Below are 13,995 nucleotides of genomic sequence, written 5' to 3' on the forward strand. Positions count from 1 at the left end.
ATTTACCTACATTAGAAAAATTTCCGTTTCCCGTTTTTTTTTCCAACCAACTGTACCCACCTAACTCAGATAATTTGCAAATCGATAACGAAACGGCAAATACAGGGTTATTTTAAATGATTGTAGTCCAAGTAGGCGTAAAAATTGAATGTAAAATTTATGGTTGCCGCTCCGTATAAAAAACATCAAAATGATGTGAATAAGTGAGTACACACCGTTCACACACAGGAGTTAAATTGGGTGCAAAATAATTCAATATTTTTAGAATTGGTTGCATAACCACTCAATATTTTTAGATTCAATCGTTAATTTAAAAATAATAAATAAAATCCTCATCACCGCACTTTTCACCTAAAAAATGATAGTGACAGTGACAAATTTCATAATATGGCCTGCTTCGACTACAATCATTTAGAATCTAGAATAACCCTATAGATACCGAGTTTCGTGAATGACTCCCTTAGAAGGTAGTTACTTAAATATTTCCGTGAAGTAAAGCGGATCTAACAAACAAGCTACGAGTATGTTCGGACAGATTGGAGTTAAAAGAAGATGTTAGTTATGTTATTGATACATTGAAAAAAAAAAACAAATAAAGAACTGACCTGGAGTTTGTTTTCCAAATCTCCGATTGTTATTTTTATGTAAAGTGACCCTGAATAATTTGAATGACACGATTAAAAAAAATAGTGGTATTAACAATTTTGTCTGACCACCAGAAAACAGAACAAACTTGTTGTTACTTGCTGAATGTTGTCTTCACGCCATCTTATAATGCTTCAATTCGTGGGTTAGTACAGATTTGCTAGTTACACATATTTTTGTGATTTTGATTATTTGTTGTTATTAGTTCAATTTCTCACGGGAACCGTGCTCATTCTTTGCGTCGTTCTTCTGCTGCTCGCTTTCTACTTACGTTTCGCCATCGCTATAACAAGAAGTAATTCATGTCTGGTGGGCAAAACCGCGATCGTGACGGGCGCCAATTCAGGTGAGCTCTTCCAAGTTCTTGAAGAGATAATCACATTTTGATATCAGGAATCGGTTATCAGACTGCACTGAATTTGGCCTCGAGAGGTTGCAAAATCATCATGGCGGACGTAACAGACATGGAGAAGTCAACACTCGACATAATCGAATTCACAAACAACCCCAACATCTTTGCCAAGCACTTGGACTTGTCTTCGCTCAAATCGGTCCGAGATTTTGCGTCGGAAATCTTGAAGAGCGAAGACAAGTTGGACATCTTGATCAACAACGCTGGGATTGGAGCGTCGGAAAAAAACAGAACGGCAGACGGTTTGCATCCCGTGATGCAGGTTAACTACTTCGGACATTTCCTTCTGACGCATTTGCTGATCGGTACGAATTCTTTCGTTTCTTCACAGTTTAATGTGTGGTTCTAGGTCTGCTGAAGAAATCTGTTGCTGGTAGAATAGTCTTCACGAGCTCTCTGTTAGCTTTTACCAACAACTTGTCGCTGAAAAATCTTAATTTTGACAGTGAAAAGCCCAACTACTTTGACAGACATTTCGTGTACGGTAATTCAAAACTCAGCATGATCATGGCGGCGGATACCTTGGCAGAGAAGCTTAAAGGAACTGGTGTTACAGTCAATTCAATCCATCCGATGTTGGTCAAGACGCCACTTTTTACTAAGACTCACGTTGTTTACAAGAATATGTTCTACGATGTGTTTATGTGGTTAACTCAACGCGTTCTTGGCAGGGTGAGTAATTGTCAAATGTGTCATGGAGTTCCTGAGTGTTTTCTAGGACTCTTGGGAAGGATCCCAAGGATTGGTTCACGCTGCAGTTTCCCGGCAATTGAAAAACGCAACAGGAAAATTTTTTGGGGAGTGCGCCCCTATGCGGAAACCCTTGAAAGCCTATAACAAACAATTCTGCAAAGATATTTGGGACGCCTCCGAGATCTACGTCGGTCTGACACCAGAAGAGCGACTGTAGTCAATTCCTCGGTGCTATGAAACTATTTACGTTCTTTGAAATAAAGACGTCGAGAGAACTAGATACTAATTTAGTTATTTCAAGTTCCCAAAAACAATAACTTAACACTGTCGTGTGCTAATTGAAGATTCAAGGATACCTACCTAAAGTCTATTTTTTCCTGGTAGGCGCGTGCGTGCGCATCTCCGAAAGGTAGAATCACATAGCTAAGATTTTTAGCAGGATGCAGGAATTGTTAGTATTTTTGGTTGCATATTATCTAGGGAGATCAGTATTTGTGGTTGCAGATTAAAACTCATGTTTGATTTAATTTTTGTATAATTTGTAAAATGTAAACAAAAAAGTTTATGAATCAACTCGTGAAAAAATTGATAACAAATATTATAAGTATGTACAACATTTTTTATTTTATACACACAGGAGTTAAATTGGGTACAAAACAACTCGATACTTTTGGATTCAATCGTTAATTTAAAAAAAATAAAATAATCAACACCGCACTTTTCACCTAAAAAAAATTACAGTGACATCGACAATAATTATCAGTTCACATGAAAGCGGCAAAAATTTCATAACATGGACAAGGCCTGCTTCGACTACAATCATTTCTAATAACCATGTATCTTGCAAGAGAAAAGGTCTCCCTTCTTGGCGTATTTTTTTTATTTCCCGTAAATATCTTCTTCACCAAGATATGTCTTCTCTTTCTATTAACAGGCTTTTTCTGTTTCGTTATTTGTGCTATTTGAAATAAACATAGATTTCAATGTTTACAGTTAATTGAAAACAATGTATGCACTTACTTGAATTTTAATTCATGTAAAACATTATAAAGCTTAGAACGACTGATGTTTGGAATTTCTTCATTGTTTTGCACTTCCCTGTACACAGCATCAATTGTAGGAATTCTGTTTGCAGAGAAAAATGAGTGCACTGTTTTTCGAATGAGATATTTTTGATGTTCATCCATTTCCTATCAGGTTTCTTCGGTGCCTGTAATTGCCCACACTTCTTTTCTTCCGCCAAGTATCATTGAATGGTTCTAAATCCACAACCTTCAACACAAAGTAATACAACACAAGTGATACAACAAAAAAAAACCTCAGAAATCAATACCAGTATAATCTGCAATTTTTCCATTTGAGCCGTCTCGGTTAACTCGGCAAAATCCTTGGAGATCCCTCGAAATACTTTAACGATCATTTCTTTCTCGGCTTGTGAGAAATTTGCTATAAATATGCATTAATAAAAAACTGTTACTTGATGTTAGCATAAATCCAACTTACGCCGTTTGGTGATCGAAATTAAGACATCTTGTTGACATATAAAAACTTCTTAAACTCTAAGAACTAAGAACTGTTTTTTTAATAAATAAACGGACACAACACAAAATACATACAAAACATGAAAGGAAAACTAAGACACGCTGAAACAAAAATGGCAGCTTGGACCTGATTGACAGTACAGAACACTGTAATATTGCACATTTCTCTAGTGTAAGTAGAAAAATAAAGTAACCAATAGGAAAGTCGCATTTCGTTGCAGGATTTTGTAAATGCGCACGCACGCGCCTACCAGGAAAAAATAGACTATAGGTACATTATTTTTATAGCTCAAGTGAAGCGCCTCTAAAAGTGAAATTTAACGGTGGAAGGTGGAAGATTCATCGCGATATGTACTATGTAGTGTAATAAGAAGCTATGGCCTTTTACTTTTAATAATACAATTCATGAGTGTTCCCACTCTGAGTCCTCCCAAAAGAATTGTATAAGAATGTCTGGAACGTCTCCGAGAATTACGTCAATTTAACACCCCAAGAGAGATTTTAATTTGAGGAATTTTAACCAAAAACCTCGCGTGTACAATTCGTACTTCAATATATGGTGTCCGTTTATGTGAATTAACACTTTGGCACAATCATTACCGTGTTTTATTCTTGGGGCGCTTTCATGCACATAACCTAAAAATTTTGACACATGAAAAAGAAGAAAATCCCGAGATAGATTAAACATTCTTACCATCAACCGTGCCATTTCGTGGTTTCTGTCGCGGGGGCTGCGCATTGTGTTGTTGAAATAATTATCGGAATCTGGACAGAAGAAAAATCACGAGAAAACTTTTCTTTCTTTAGAGATGTAAAAAATTAAAATAGGTATTTGTTTTCGACAGTTTGAGGGACACCAGATTAGCACAGTTCTTAATCACCTGATTAACATAGGTCCTTTGTAGAGTAATTATTCGTTGTGGTAATCAGCAAAATGCAAATTTTATGGCTATCACCGACAAAACACAAAAGTTTGTCAGAATTTCAGTCTTGGAGACATTTTACCACATCTTATCCAGTTCCAGTATCCCGACAGGTACTTTTAGACGGCAATGTTTTTCATAATTTGTGTTGTACTTTTGCTGTGTTACTTCTACATGCGTCCCACCGTCCCCAGAAGTCCCTCATGTCTGGTTGGCAAAACCGCCGTCGTGACCGGTGCCAATTCAGGTAAAACATCCAAATTATTAAAGAGATGATGAGATTTTGGTATCAGGAATCGGTTATCAAACTGTCCTGAACTTGGCCTCGAGAGGTTGCAAAATCATCATGGCGGACGTAGCAGACATGGAGAAGTCAAAACTTGATATAATCGAATTCACAAACAACCCCAACATCTTTGCCAAACACTTGGACTTGTCTTCGCTCAAGTCGGTCCGAGATTTTGCGTCGGAAATCTTGAAGAGCGAAGACAAGTTGGACATCTTAATCAACAACGCTGGGATTGGGACGGCGAAAAACAACAGAACAGCAGACGGTTTGCATCCCGTGATGCAGATTAACTACTTCGGACATTTCCTCCTGACGCATTTGCTGATCGGTACGAATTCTTTCGTTTCTTCACTGTTTTATGTGCGGTTGCAGGTCTGCTGAAGAAGTCTCCATCTGGTAGAATATTGTTCACGAGCTCTCTGGTCGCTTTTACCAATAACTTGTCGCTGAAAACGCTGAATTTTGACCTTGAAAAGCCCAACTACTTTGACAGACATTTCGTGTACGGTAATTCAAAACTCAGCATGATCATGGCGGCGGATATCTTCGCAAAGAAACTGAAAGGAACTGGTGTTACAGTCAATTCAGTCCATCCGTGGTTGGTCAAGACGCCACTCTTCACTAAGATTCACGCTATTTACAAGAATGTGTTCTTCCAGATGTATATCTGGTTAAGTCAATGCGTGTTTGGCAGGGTGAGTAATTGTCAAATGTGTCGTGCAGTTTGTGAGTGTTGTGTAGGACCCTTGGGAAGGATCCCAAGGATTGGTTCACGCTGCAGTTTCCCGAAAATTGAAAAACGCAACAGGAAAATTTTTTGGGGATTACGCTCCTTGGCGGAAACCCTTGAAAGCCTATAACAAACAATTCTGCAAAGAAATTTGGGACGCCTCCGAGATCTACGTCGGTCTGACACCAGAAGAGCGACTGTAGTCAATTCCTCGGCGCTATGAAACTATTTACGTTCCTTGAAATAAAGACGTCGAGAGAACTAGAGACTAATTTTGTTATTTCAAGTTCCCAAAAACAATAACTTAACTCTGTTGTGTGCTAATTGAAGATTCAAGAATACCTACCCGGACATTTTTTTAACTCTGAACATAGTCCACACTTATTCCCTATGTTCAATTTTAAAAAACACAATCAATGGATTCTGAGTTGCTATGCAACCAACTATACCGAACACCAGAGATTTTGAAATAATGTTTAAAATTGTTCCGATTGATGGAATTGGTCTATCATGTGTTGCATTGGAAATGTCACTCACATTTCTAATGCTCTGATTGGCATAGAATAACTGCATTATGTGTATTTCTTTTTCAAACAACTTGACCATTCTGTTAAACTGTCAAGTACTTATTTTCGTTACCTTGGTTACGTGATTACAATTACATACCTGCATTGACCTGTGTTTTTTAAAACTGAACATAGGGAATAAGTATGGGCTATGTTCAAGGTTAAAAAAATGTCCTGGTATATTATTTTTATAGCTCAAGTGAACCGCTCTCCGAGAATTACGTCAATTTAACACCCCAAGAGAGATTTTAAATTGAAAAATTTTAACCAAAAATCTCACGTGTACAATTCGTACTTCAATATATGGTGTGCGTTTATGTGAATTAACTCTCTGGCACAATCATTACCGTGTTTTATTCTTGGGGCGCTTTCATACACATAACCTAAAAATTTTGACACATGAAAAATCGGAAAATCCAGAGATAGGTTAAATATTCTTATCATCAACCGTGCCATTTCGTGGTTTCTGCCTCGGGGGTTGCGCATTGTGTTGTTGAAGTAATTATCGGAATCTGGACAGAAGAAAAATCACGAGAAAACTTTTCTTTCTTTAGAGATGCAAAAAATAAAAATATTTGTTTTCGACAGTTTGGTGGACACCAAATTAGCACCGTTCTTAATCACCTGATTAACATAGGTCTTTTGTAGAGTAATTATTCGTTGTGATAATCAGCAAAATGCAAATTTTATGGTTAACACCGACAAAATACAAAAGTTTGTCAGAACTGTTATTTCACCACATTTTCAAAATCTTGGAGTCATTTTACCACATTTCATCTAGTTCCAGTATCCCGACAGGTTATTTTAGACGGCAATGTTTTTCATAATTTGTGTTGTACTCCTGCTGTGTTACTTCTACATGCGTCCCACCGTCACCGTTACAAGAAGTCCCTCATGTCTGGTTGGCAAAACTGCCGTCGTGACCGGCGCCAATTCAGGTAAAACATTCAAATTATTAAAGAGATGATCAGGTTTTGGTATCAGGAATCGGTTATCAAACTGCCTTGAACTTGGCCTCGAGAGGTTGCAAAATCATCATGGCGGACCTAACAGACATGGAGAAGTCAAAACTCGACATAATCGAATTCACAAACAACCCCAACATCTTTGCCAAGCACTTGGACTTGTCTTCGCTCAAATCGGTCCGAGAGTTTGCGTCGGAAATCTGGAAGAGCGAAGACAAGTTGGACATCTTGATCAACAACGCTGGGATTGGGGCATCGGAAAAAAACAGAACGGCAGATGGTTTGCATCCCGTGATGCAGATTAACTACTTCGGACATTTCCTCCTGACGCATTTGCTGATGGGTACGAATTCTTTCGTTTCTTCACATTTTCATGTGTGGTTCTAGGTCTGCTGAAGAAATCTGCTGCTGGTAGAATAGTCTTCATGAGCTCTGTGTTCGCTTTTACCAACAACTTGTCGCTGAAAAAGCTGAATTTTGACCGTGAAAAGCCCAACTGCTTTGACAGACAGTTCGTGTACGGTAATTCAAAACTCAGCATGATCATGGCGGCGGACACCTTCGCAGAGAAGCTGAAAGGAACTGGTGTTACAGTCAATTCAGTCCATCCGGGGTTGGTCAAGACGCCAATCTTCACAAAGACTTACGCTGTCTACCAGAATGTGTTCTTCCAGATGTTTATCTGGTTAAGTCAATGCGTTTTTGGCAGGGTGAGTAATTGTCAAATGTGTCGTGGAGTTTCTAAGTGTTTTGTAGGACCCTTGGGAAGGATCCCAAGGATTGGTTCACGCTGCAGTTTCCCGAGAATTAAAAAACGAAACAGGAAAATTTTTTGGGGATTACGCCCCTAGGCGGAAACCTTTGAAAGCCTATAACAAACAATTGTGCAAAGATATTTGGAACGCCTCCGAGATCTACGTCGGTCTGACACCAGAAGAGCGATTGTAGTCAATTCCTCGGTGCTATGAAATTATTAACGTTCTTTGAAATAAAGACGTCGAGAGAACTAGAGACTAATTTAGTTATTTCAAGTTCCCAAAAACAATAACTTAACACTGTTATTTTTATTGCTCAAGTGAGGCGTCTCTAAGAGTGGAATCTAGCGGTGCAAAATTCATCGCGATATACAGGGTGTAACAGAAATATAGTATAATTCAGAATAAGTGGCATCGCGGTAGGCGTTGATTCTGTAAAGTGAGCTTTATGTTATGTCAAAAAATTTAGTAAACATGTGAAACCGTCATTACTTTATTCTGAGGTTATGCGTTACATAATTTTGACATGGTTTTCACCCACAGCAGAGATAACCCTCAAACAAATACCTAATACACTTTTCATAAATGAAACAAGGAAATTCCAAATACTTATAACAAGAAAATAAACACAAAACGATTCCAATGATAATATCAAGGCCAAATTAAAAGCGAAGGTTACCAACAGCATCGAAAATAGGATATTATTAGCAAGGGTCTTGCTGCCAACGTAAATTTCAATTTCCAACGCCTACCGAGATGCCATTTATTCTGAATTATAATATAAGTGCATTAATTTTAACTGGTAATAGAACTCATCAAAAGGAACAACTTTTCTCTCTGCCATTTTGGCGAAAAACGTTGCCTAATGGCTTAAAGAAAGTAGGAAATATTTTCCTAAAACCGTTCATATCTCCAAAACTAACCTACCTAAAAACGTGAAACAACCGGATTCTTACGAAGTGGATTTTTTGCTATACAGGTAGATTTCTTTGAATTTCGATTTCGGCGTTAAAACACCTTGTCTGGATGAAAAAATGGACATTTTTTTCATATTAGCACTGATCTCATTTAGCCATTGCAGTATTTAGTGGCGTAGGGTTATTTTACTGAAAAACCTCTCCAATTTTTTTTTTGGAATTAAACATCGTTTTTCGGCAAAATGGTAGATAGAAAAGTTGTTCCTTTTGACGAGTTCTATTACCAGTTAAAATTATTGCACCTATTTCTGTTACACCCTGTATATCATAATAAAGAGGCTACAGCCGTTTACTGTTTTTTTAACGTCTTAATTCAATTTGCAATGTAGGAGGTGTATTTAACATAAAAGTAAAAGACAAAAAATTCAAACCATTTTATTTTATTTGTCAGCTAAGACAATAGTATAAATACTTGATGTAATTTTTTTTTGCTTGTACTTCGAACGACGAACGAAACTGGATTTAAGAAACAAGCTATACGAGTATTTGGACAAAATTGGATTTTTTTTTAAAAAGTTAATTATGTTATAATCGATGAATTGCAAAAATTATTATAGAGTATCTTTTTCACATCTCCGATTGTTGTTTTTAAGCTTAGACCTTGAACGATTTGAATGACAACACCATCAGACAAGACACGATTAAATAATGTTGAGGTAGGTATAGTGTTCCCATTTCTAATTTGGTTTTACTACCAGTCCTGTTGCCAGCGAGTTAAATACCCCGACAATAGACAACTACCCCCATAAATCCTAGGGCTGTAAAAGAAGCCTGTTGTCTGACCAGGCTACAACATCTTCACGTCGATTGCCAAAACCACAACCCCAACCCCTAATAATTACAATTGCACTGCCATAAAACCAAATTATAAATAGGAAAACTATACTTAATGGAGGTAAACTTTATTCACATGAAAAAGAGGACAATCCAGAGATAGATTAGGGCCCGGTTGTATAAAGATTAGTTAACATCGTGTCAGCTAACAACGCGTCAAGTCGGAAATCCGCTCATTTGATTGGCTGATTCAAATAAAATTTTAAATATCCTCCAATCAGATCGCTTGACATTATGTTAACTTTAACAACGACTTCACATTGCTTTATACAACCGGGCCTAATAGTTATTTACGGCCTGAGGTGCGTACAACGTTTTACGCAATTGCATTAACAAACACATAGAATAAATTTAGGTTTTTATTTTTCACTTTAGTATAATTGCATGATAACTCCTAGGATACGAAATACGTAAACATGTCCACAACAACCGGGGAATAATACAGGGCGTAATAAGAATAAGCGGGCGTAATGAATTCATAACGCCCTCCTCATCAATTCAAAATTGCAAAGATGCCAATTTTTTTTTTAAGAACACGTATATTGAAAAATAAAATCTTGTATGCACCACGGCGTCACCGAATGATTACGCCCATCGAACGATATCCATCTCTCGGGCTAAAGCCCTCGAGCTGGATTCATCGTTCTCCGGGCGTAATCATCGTTGTAACGCCCTTGGTGCATAAATAGCTATTTTAATTCGAAAAAAAAATGCGAGCAGTAAAAATGTTAGTTGCTATGTGTTTTATGCGTTTTTTTTAACAACGGGCCTTACTTTACAATTTACAGCCTGCTTAATGCAATGTCAAACTTTAGGGCCATGGTAACCAAGATATAAAGAAACACATTTATGTAATGTAGTTGTGCGTAAAGATTCTTATCATCAACCGTGCCATTTCGTGGTTTTTGCCGCGCGGGTTGCGCATTATTTTGTTGAAAGAATCTGGGACAGAAGAAAAATCACGAGAACACTTTTCTTTCTTTAGAGATGTAAAAAATAAAAATATTTGTTTTCGACAGTTTGGTGGACACCAGATTAGCACAGTCTTTTGTAGAGTAATTATTCGTTGTGTTAATCAGCAAAATGCAAATTTTGTGGCTAACACCGACAAAACACAAAAGTTTGTTAGAATTGTTGTTTCACCACGTTTTCAAAATCTTGGAGACATTTTACCACATCTTATCCATAACATTCTGTTATGCACTCGTAATAGGTGCCACAATTTCTGGGTTGCATTTCCGTGTATAATTGATTTCATATAAACGTTCATCAAGTGAGCTGTGCATTTGTAAAAGCACCTTTAATTTAGTTACATTACAAAAGTCGCATTTATGAAGGTCATATCCAATAAATCTTTACTTGGTAAAAATACAAAGACAAAAACAAATAAGAATTACTTTAATTTAATCAGTGAAAAGACGTAACATTGCTTTTGAAATCAGCAATGTTAAAATGGACAAAAACTGAAAAATTAGTCAAATCGGGTTCGCGCAGAGCAAGCAACTTTGAAAGTCAAAGTCACTAGCTTTAGCTTTACTACCAACAGAAAATCAGATTTTCATGGCACATGCACATTTATATGAAATTGAGTTATACTAGTATCGGCACGGCTTGTAAACATTGCATATGACATATGATTTTGCCGCTCCTATCAAAAAACATACAAGTTAGAAATTTGACATTTTAACACAATTAAAAAATTTAAAAAAATCAAAACTAACATAGCTACGATTCTGAAATCTTCTTTGCACCAATCAATTCGCCATTTTGCTTCGGAAGTGATGATAAGCGCAGAGAAGCTGAAAGAACTGGTACTACAGTCAATTCAGTTCATCCGTGGTTGGTCAAGACATCCGGTTCGGCTCCGGGTGGGTTCCGGGTGGTCTCCGGGTGGGGTCTTTGAGCCTCTTATATACAGCTTTGCTATAAAATTGACAATTTCCATTGTCACCTAAATTTGCAACAGCACAAGTAGCAGGTCATAAATAAAAATGATTGTCAAAATTAAAAGGTAAAATTGCTCTTAATTCAAAATCTAATTAGTGTTTTTTCCGCTGATTATACAGGCTGTTTGAAAATTGCTAGTACAAAAAAAACCTGGTAATTGGTGATGGTGAGTTGAAGTCATCGGCAAAAGAAAATTCTAATAAAAATCCTCTAGTTTTCGAGATAAAAATTACTAAAAATTGGGTCAAAATTGTTAGTGCACCACTGAGTTAAGGTATTTTAAAAAGACACTTCACGTTGTTAAGCAATAACGAAATAAAAAATTTGATGTTCTTAAACTGTCAATCTGTGGTTGCCAAGATCTTGCAAAAAAATATAAATTTTTCATATTGTTGTATAGTCCTTCATTATCACTACGATCATCACGCTTGGTTACCAAGGTTTAAAAAATATTGCCCCGCCTGAGGCGTAGAATATGCAGGAATAGGGTTACTTTATCCCTTTTGTTTTAAAAAATTAAAAATTGGTTTCTTGGATTTCTTAGGGCTTCCAGATGCCACAGTTTTTTTTTGTACTAGCAATTTTCAAACACCCTGTATAAATAATTATAGGAAGTGAATCCGGGTAGGTGAGTACTATTGGGGACACGGAAAACTGGGCAGATGTGTCATTGAGTTGTCAAAATTTCTAAACCATACCTTAGCTACTCATAACCAAGCTTATGTTAATTTGACAGTTTTTTTGAAAATATCAATCATAATGACGGTAAAGGGGCATTTACATTGACACTTTTTGAAATAACAATAACAGACTGCCCAGACTCCCTCATTGTATAAAAATCAGAATTTGACTTTTTGGATAAATTCACTTTTTTTTGGATTTGTTTGGAAGTGAAAAATTATCAAAAAATTATGAAATGTACTAGTATCGGTGGACATAAAAAACTGGGACAAGCATCAAATTTGTATAAAGTCAAAATTCAAAAATATACATAACCCTAGCTGATTACCCAGAAGTAGTTTTGTCCGACTTTAAGAAAGTTATCAATTTGTCCAGAAAAATTGGTCTTGAATTAAACTTTAACAAATGCGAGATCTTTAGCTGTTCTGGAGACACAGATTTAAAAGTCATAAAGGAATTTCAAAATTTAGCACCAGGTATTAAAATTTGTGACCGAGGAAGTTTATCTCTTTTAGGCTCTCCAATCTTTGGCCAAGGCTTCAAAAACACTGTCGAAAAAACTATTATTACAGTTGAAAATCTTTTAAATAAAGCTGAATTTCTTAGCAGACACGTGGCTTATACCTTAATCAAGAACTGTCTTTTCATACCAAAATTTAATTTTTTATTATTTAAAAATGTTATTTTATGTTAAATTTTAAATTTTTTATTAAGAACAACTCCTTTTTGGAAATTTTCTAATTACGTTAATTCCATTGATTCTTCTTTAAAGTCTTCTTTAGAAAAAATACTTAATTTACGTTTAACTGATTTACAGTGGTGTCAGTCCACTTTACCGATTAGATTTGGTGGACTGGGAATTCGCCGCATTTCCGATATTTGCCTCCCTGCTTTCCTATCTTCAGTTCATGGTGTTAAAAAGCTTGTTTCTCAATTACTAAATTCAAAGGATAATGAGCTTATTATTCACCATTATGATGAAGCTTTAGCAGTCTGGGATGTAGAAAATGAGAACGAAAGACCAACAATTCCACAATTTCAGAAGAATTGGGATAATATCAATATCAAAAGAATAATTGACAATGACTTAATCTTTAATTCATCTAGGGACTTGGCTCGTTTTAAGGCTTTGCAATGCAGAGAATCAGGATCTTGGTTACATGCAATACCTTCTCCTAATATTGGTACTCTTTTAGATAACACTTCCTTCCAAGTTTGTATTGGTTTAAGATTGGGTTGTAATCTTTGTACACCTCATATTTGCAAATGCAATGCGAAAGTTGATGAAATTGGTATTCACGGTCTAAGTTGTTCCAAAAGCAGTGGTAGATTTTCAAGACACACTGAAATTAATTCTATTATCAACCGGTCTTTGACTTCTATTCATGTTAATTCAACTTTAGAACCAAACGGACTATCTCGTGATGACGGAAAACGCCCTGATGGGATGACTTTAATACCGTGGAATAAAGGTCAACCTTTGGTTTGGGACGTTACTGTCGTAGATACACTTGCAGACAGTTACGTATTGAAAACATCTGAAGTCTCAGGTTTTGCCGCTGAAATGGCTTGCAAACGCAAACATAACAAATATCGTTCAATTATTTCGTCAAACTACATATTTAAAGGTTTAGCCTTTGAAACCTTAGGCCCTTGGTGCAAAGAAACAATAGATTTTATTAATGTCATCGGAGACCGACTTATCGCGGAATCAGGGGATTCAAAATCTAAGAAATTCCTTTTTGAGAGGATTTCCCTTGCCATTCAACGTGGAAACGCTGCAAGCATTCGGGGCACTTTTCCAGATTCCGCATTATTATCGGAAATTTTCGCATTGTAAATTAAAAATGTTATTTTATGTTAAATTTTAATAAATTTGTCAATTTCTTTTAAAATATACATTGTGTAAATTTGGCTTTTTACAAATAAGGTTATGAAAATTATGACATATTGTCAAAAACATCAAGCTAAAGTTCAGTTCTTTAATGACAATTTTAATTTTGAGTGACAATTCAAAAGTCTGAGACACAATGAGCA

The 13,995-nt window shown here is 36.3% G+C and overlaps 3 protein-coding genes and 1 long non-coding RNA gene across 4 annotated transcripts; 3 read left to right on the forward strand and 1 right to left on the reverse strand.

The window, feature by feature from the left end:
* Positions 1–381: 381 nt before the first annotated feature.
* On the forward strand, positions 382–2,030 carry LOC138126152 (retinol dehydrogenase 12-like). Its single transcript, XM_069041830.1, has 5 exons — positions 382–790; positions 851–991; positions 1,039–1,362; positions 1,407–1,729; positions 1,776–2,030. Exons 1-5 carry the CDS (start codon positions 751–753, stop codon positions 1,965–1,967), a joined length of 1,020 nt encoding a protein of 339 aa, XP_068897931.1. The 5' UTR covers positions 382–750; the 3' UTR covers positions 1,968–2,030.
* Positions 2,031–2,265: 235 nt separating this feature from the next.
* On the reverse strand, positions 2,266–4,118 carry LOC138126156 (uncharacterized). The gene is made up of 5 exons (XR_011157659.1): positions 3,986–4,118; positions 3,254–3,927; positions 3,084–3,196; positions 2,771–3,022; positions 2,266–2,708 (listed from the first exon to the last, which is right to left on the reverse strand). It is a non-coding gene; the product is annotated as an uncharacterized lncRNA (long non-coding RNA).
* Positions 4,119–4,321: 203 nt separating this feature from the next.
* On the forward strand, positions 4,322–5,889 carry LOC138126155 (retinol dehydrogenase 12-like). Its single transcript, XM_069041832.1, has 4 exons — positions 4,322–4,461; positions 4,508–4,831; positions 4,876–5,198; positions 5,245–5,889. The coding sequence occupies exons 1-4, from the start codon at positions 4,344–4,346 to the stop codon at positions 5,434–5,436; spliced, it is 957 nt and encodes a 318-aa protein (XP_068897933.1). The 5' UTR covers positions 4,322–4,343; the 3' UTR covers positions 5,437–5,889.
* Positions 5,890–6,023: 134 nt separating this feature from the next.
* Positions 6,024–7,775, forward strand: LOC138126153 (retinol dehydrogenase 13-like). The gene is made up of 4 exons (XM_069041831.1): positions 6,024–6,737; positions 6,784–7,107; positions 7,152–7,474; positions 7,521–7,775. The coding sequence occupies exons 1-4, from the start codon at positions 6,614–6,616 to the stop codon at positions 7,710–7,712; spliced, it is 963 nt and encodes a 320-aa protein (XP_068897932.1). The 5' UTR covers positions 6,024–6,613; the 3' UTR covers positions 7,713–7,775.
* Positions 7,776–13,995: the final 6,220 nt, after the last annotated feature.

This window comes from Tenebrio molitor, chromosome 3 (genome assembly GCF_963966145.1).
Source record: "Tenebrio molitor chromosome 3, icTenMoli1.1, whole genome shotgun sequence".
NCBI lineage: Eukaryota > Metazoa > Arthropoda > Insecta > Coleoptera > Tenebrionidae > Tenebrio > Tenebrio molitor.